Source organism: Phragmites australis, chromosome 18 (assembly GCF_958298935.1).
Source record: "Phragmites australis chromosome 18, lpPhrAust1.1, whole genome shotgun sequence".
In the NCBI taxonomy this organism is placed as follows: domain Eukaryota; kingdom Viridiplantae; phylum Streptophyta; class Magnoliopsida; order Poales; family Poaceae; genus Phragmites; species Phragmites australis.
The window spans coordinates 25,435,380-25,441,122 of record NC_084938.1 but is presented as its reverse complement, the minus strand read 5'-3'; the positions used below and the strand labels follow the sequence as shown (position 1 = coordinate 25,441,122).

Here is a 5,743-nt window from a genome sequence, read left to right as displayed (position 1 = left end):
TGAATATCTTCACCAAGCATAAGTGGAGGTTTAAAAATAGAATAGTTTTTCGATGAACAATACCTATTTGTTAAATATCATTAGCTTAATTGGTGAAACATGGCTATGCGATTGATAGAGCCTACATCTTTGCAAAAACTGTGCAACAAGGATGATACATCTCCGGATATAGTGGCTGGATATTTTTATTCCATTATTTAAAAAAAAATACTCCATCCAATCAAAAATACATATCATTTTAGATAAAATATAATCTTTATGCATAATTTTGACCATTATTTTCTTATAAAATATATTTATAAAATCAATTGAATTTGTGATATTATAAAATATTTTTTAAGACAAATCTACATATATGATTTTAAAATTTTCAAACTAAATATTTTAAAAACTATTTTTAATTACAATTTCAAAAATTTGACCGAGCTATTTAGAAGACCACGTGTATCTTCAGGTACACCAGCTCGAAACTTTTTCGGCCATCCCAACTCCATAAGGACTCGCAGCAGGCCTTCTCATCACGGCCCAATAAAGATTGTTAGCCGATATCACCTAGGTCCAATTCACTTATCGAGGCCCACGTCTCCAACGTCCTCCAGTCCAGGTCCAGCCTCCTCTTCAATCTCCAGTCTCCACAGCACTGCTCCTTCCCCAATCTCCTCTCGCAGGCGACGCGACAGCGGCACGCACACCTGAGACCTCGATGCGGGCGATCTCGACAGCCGCGGCGGCGGCTGGGGGCATGCTGCGCGCGCGGCTCCGTGCGGCGTCGTGCGTGCGCAGCGGCGATGGCGCCGGGGGCCGGTGGACGGCGCCGGGGCACGAGGAGCGGCCCAAGGGGTACCTCTTCAACCGGCCGCCGCCGCCGCCGCGGGAGTCGCGGAAGTGGGAGGACTGGGAGCTCCCCTGCTACGTCACATCCTTCCTCACCGTTGTCATCCTCGGCGTCGGCCTCAACGCCAAACCCGACCTCACCCTCGAGACCTGGGCGCACCAGAAGGCGCTCGAGCGCCTCCAGCAGCAGGAGCTAGCTGCCGCTTCCGGTGCGGGTGAAGCCGACGCTGAGTGATCCGCTGGTCAGATCACCCTGAAACCCTAGATTTTTCATGTTTGTTTCGGGTCCAATAAGACTGTTTGTACTGTGGTGTATGTCTGTGATTCCACAAATGGATGAATATCAGATTGAAAACTGTATCCCTGGTGCTGTTTCATTGGATAACTTACAGAGTGAGCTTTTGTTATCTGTTGCATATTGGCCAACATGCGATACACTTTGAATGCTCGTTGAGTTGTTATATACTAAGGTGTATTATGCACTCCCATAATGTTTTGTCGAAATGGTTCCTGCTTTCCTGAACAGAATGAATTGTTAGTTCGCAATGTGAGATCTGAAACTTGGCCAAGTTATTTTGGTACAGAAATACGATGATAGCAACTTAGCAAGGTACAATAGGTTTATATACCAGAATTTTGCTACAGGACACTGCTGGTACGCTGTCTTAGCTGTGGGACACTCAATGTCCTGCAGCAAAGATATTTTTGTAATCTGCAGTTCATACGTAGTGTCCTGCAGCAAAGATTTTTTTCTTAGTGTCCCACAACCAATATCACATAAGTGTAGTGTCCCGTAGCAAAATAGTCCTTTTAGATATGATTGGAGTAAATATAAGCTATGAGGTGTGGGAACCATGTGTGTATGAATGCTGTCCTCCAAACTCAACAGTTGCTGCACTGCACAATCAAATTCCGGAAGTAGTTGAAATCAGGATCACGCTAGTGTGTGTCGATGATGAATATTATGCTTCAGTCCGGGTGTTTATAGGGCATTGCTCCCTCATGGTTCTCTGAAATTGAAGAGCAGTGCTCTGGATCACAATATATCGGTATTCTGTAATGAATCCTTTCTGCTGGATGTAGTGTACTCGTCAAGTTGAATTTGTGAAAATGAGACGAAGTAAACTACGAGAACAATACCCTAACCTAGGACTTTAAACTCTGTTATTATTAAGGGTTTAGAATTAGTACCATGCTACTTTACCAACTGGCTGAAAGAAATGAAGATTCTGCATATGGATGTTTAAACATGTTGTAAAGGAAAGTGGATTCAGCTGGCCAAGGTAAATGCGACTTTGCAATTGGAACAATAATGGATCATCCAGAATCTTGGTTAAGAACATTGAAATAAGCTATGCAACTAAGAAACGGCAATGACTTGCCAGTTTCCAGCACCAGTCCGAATTTTGGGGGTAGCTTCTGTTCATAGAAACATACTGTCCCATTGCTGGCAATGTAGCTGCTGGTGACAAGGTGCAACAACTCACAAATAGAACGACCAACAATTTTGATTGAGAGAGATGAATTCATTAAAGGGGAAGAAGACTATTCTCTTCAATGATTTTTCTTCTTCGAAAAGTAGCTCAGATTTAAACTCCTCTTTTCTTCTTCGAAAAGTAGCTCAGATTTAAACTCCTCTCTATCACTTGCAATCAGCTTCGACATTTAAAATTGGCATCAATTGGATCCACAACCACAAAACTCAATACCGGACTCACTAACCCTTGTTCCAGTTGTCGTAGAAACCCCCTCTTTGAATTCAGTTGTCTTTGTTGCTTTGATCTTCTTCTCCACACCTCCCATAACCTGGACTCCTGCATGAATACATCAATCTGTTCCACGGGCGGATGAGGAAAAATTTATCTCGTTCCACACTGCACTGAATGGTCAATAGTCCAGATAATTAGCCAACCCCTTGCATGACATCCAGTAAGTTTTCCCTTAATATTTTATCGTCTGATTTATTTCTAGCACAATATTCACTCAAATAGTTCTATGACACTGAAGGGGACAGCTAATATTTCTGTGTTAGCCAGACTACTATTGCCTAAATTTACTGTTTGTGTTTGAGTAGCTTTGTACCAAGAAGGCAAGGAACTTTTTTTTAAAAATTTTAGTTTAGGCATCTTTTTAAAGACAACTTATAGAGCTTCTTGGCCTCAAGCTTCCATGCAAGGTTGAGATAAGGCATAAACATAAACAATATACTCACTCCAGTCAGAGCGTAATTTTGGCATGCGTGCCATCAAACCTTTCGAACCTTGGCTATTAATACCTTTATTAATACTTACATTGAACATATAAACATGATATTGGTAGATTTGTCATTTGCCTTGGTAAAACTTCCGTAATATTGTCTTGTTTGCTAGGTTTTATAAATATATTTCAATGTAGATTAGAGGCCACAGTTACATTTGAGATACCATGTCGATTTACAAAGCAACACTCTTTTGTGTCTGGAGAGAATATTAGTTTGCAATTTTGGCCTAGATTACAATCCCATCACTTTGAGAAGTTCACGTTTGTCAGTCAGCCTTTCTTTAAGGTAGCTACGATTGTCTTCATAAGCCACCTGAGATTACTCATCCTGCATGATAAGTTAACAATTCCAAGTAATTTGGTCTTGGCTTAGGGCCTGTCTATTGAACGCGAGAACAAAATCCTCCCAAATGTCAAAAGCCTGTCTATGTTATGTAAGCTTTGGCCTAACCATTGTAACCTATGAGGCATCTAGCTTGCCAGTCCAACTGAACATTTCTTTGTCCCAGTTAGGTTTACAGAAATTTGAAAGGATCCGTTCATCCATGTCATAATCTTGGCCCAGTTAGTCTCTATGCACAAGCTCAGAGGATGGCTAAGCTAGGATGCCTTGAAAAATTAGCCAAGTTATGATTGTTTATACCAGAGCATCATTAGCTATGCCTCCTAGCTGATGTTATCCATTTGAACCATGTTAAAATATGTGTTATGTACATTCCTTTTGTGCCTTCACATGCAAGTGATACCCTTGACCAAGCACTGGGTACCAAAAAACTAGAAGGAATAACTCAGTTATGTAAACTGCTAGATGATATGTCACTAATAGTTGCCTGGCATGTATGTTTACATCTCCTCACTTCATACTTGATGTGTATGGCATGACTGGCTGCCTTGTGCAGTGTAAAAACTGGTGCAAAATCTTGCAGTTCACCGTCTCATCTGTTTTCTGCTGAGTAGTTAATCAATTTGTTGGCTCTCAAGGAGATCGCAGTTAAGATACTTAGAGCCACAAAATTTATCGTGCCATTTAATTTACTACTACATCTTTCATACTTATACGCCCTGACACCTGAGCATCATGTGGTTTGCTTTGATTTAAATAATGTCACCATCTTTACCAACAAAAAACATTTTTATTCCATCACTGCAGCTTTTGATGTCCAGGCATGCATTGCTCCTGCTCATGGTATATGATTACCTCTGTAGGCACCAATGCTGTCGCTCAACTTTGGTAACATAAACTTCTTTCCTCTGAAGTCATGTAGGACTGCCTTAATTTCCATGAATGCTTTGTTTTTATGATTTGACTTATGAAATGAAGAAAGTTGATGTTTAGTGAATTCTTCAGATGATGTTGAAGTTGTGCCAACTACACTGCTGAATGAATTCAAGAAGCCCCTTCACCAATTGTCCAGATTCTTAGAATGGTCACTCTCTTGCTAGTGCTAATAAAAGTTTGTAAGCTTAATTTTTAACCATAACCGGAGAAATTTTGATATATCAGTAAAACAGGAATCCATGTTGATGTCCTTGTATTGTTGACTCTGTAGTGAACAAGATGTGTTTCCGTTTGTGGGGGACCGTGGCATGCACATACGCCAGTGGTTATTTGTTTAATGTCTCAAGTTGATTAGTTGAAATTGGCGACTGTAAGGAGTATTTTATTTGTTTACATTCTGTTAGGTAACAAGCAGGTCACTCATAACTTAATAGACCGCATCACACATCTTCATAATGTTAAGTTTAACCATACCTTTGTTGTGTTTTCTTGAAAATTTTAATGGGCTCATTTTGCTTTGATCGGCGGGCCTTCTTCTTCTATTTAGGCCGAGCTCTTTGTCTGGCCTGTGATCGGGGGATGCCTAGGTCTTCTAGTGCATTCGGCATCCCTGGAAGAGCTTGGGCGCGTGAGGGAAGGGGCTGGCGGCGGCTGGGTATGGGCGGCGGACGGCGCGACTGCCTCCGCTTCCTTCGGGAACGGGGGCTGGAGGGCGTCGTGGCTGCTGCGGCTATATGGGGCGCCGACCTCCTCTGCTCAGGATGAGTTTTTCCCCTCCATACTCCTGTTCTTCCTCACTGGTTTTCTTCTTTGGTCCTGGGAATCATCTCCTGGGCAATCCGAGTGGAGCTTGGGCTGTGTGTTGATGATTGTGATACAGGAAGGAATTGGTGAGGGAGTTCTTTGTTTGGAGCTCTTTGGTGCTGCGATTGTCAAGGCTCGCCCGCACGCGTCGTCCGCGGTGCGGTGAGGATTTGTACCTCCGTCTTCCACGTCGGCGAATTGGATTTCTGGGGCAGCGGCTTCCTCGCCGTGCTTATCCTCTGTGACTGATTCGCTTGCATCACTCTCTCTGTGAGTTTTTCCTCTCTGATCTGAACTGTTGAATGCTCTTATACCATGCTCTGTGATGATCCAATTTAATGAGATTAAATTAGGATGTTGAGTACAATAGATGTATTCTTGATGCTCTGTTTAATTATAGGCAGTGACCTGATTTTGAGCTTGTTCGTCAAGATCACTATCTGTCTATGGATCTTGAATTATCTTCATTTGCTGTCACTGTCTTGAGAGCTATACTTGAGCAGGAACATTACATTGTGATCTGTTCTGTGATATGAGCTTTGATGACCTTGCTTTAGACCACAGCAT

The 5,743-nt window shown here is 42.1% G+C and overlaps 1 protein-coding gene across 1 annotated transcript; it reads left to right on the top strand.

Moving 5' to 3' along the window:
• The first annotated feature begins 606 nt into the window (after nucleotides 1–606).
• Nucleotides 607–1,241, top strand: LOC133899044 (uncharacterized). Its single transcript, XM_062339945.1, has one exon. It carries the CDS (start codon nucleotides 704–706, stop codon nucleotides 1,067–1,069), a length of 366 nt encoding a protein of 121 aa, XP_062195929.1. The 5' UTR covers nucleotides 607–703; the 3' UTR covers nucleotides 1,070–1,241.
• Nucleotides 1,242–5,743: the final 4,502 nt, after the last annotated feature.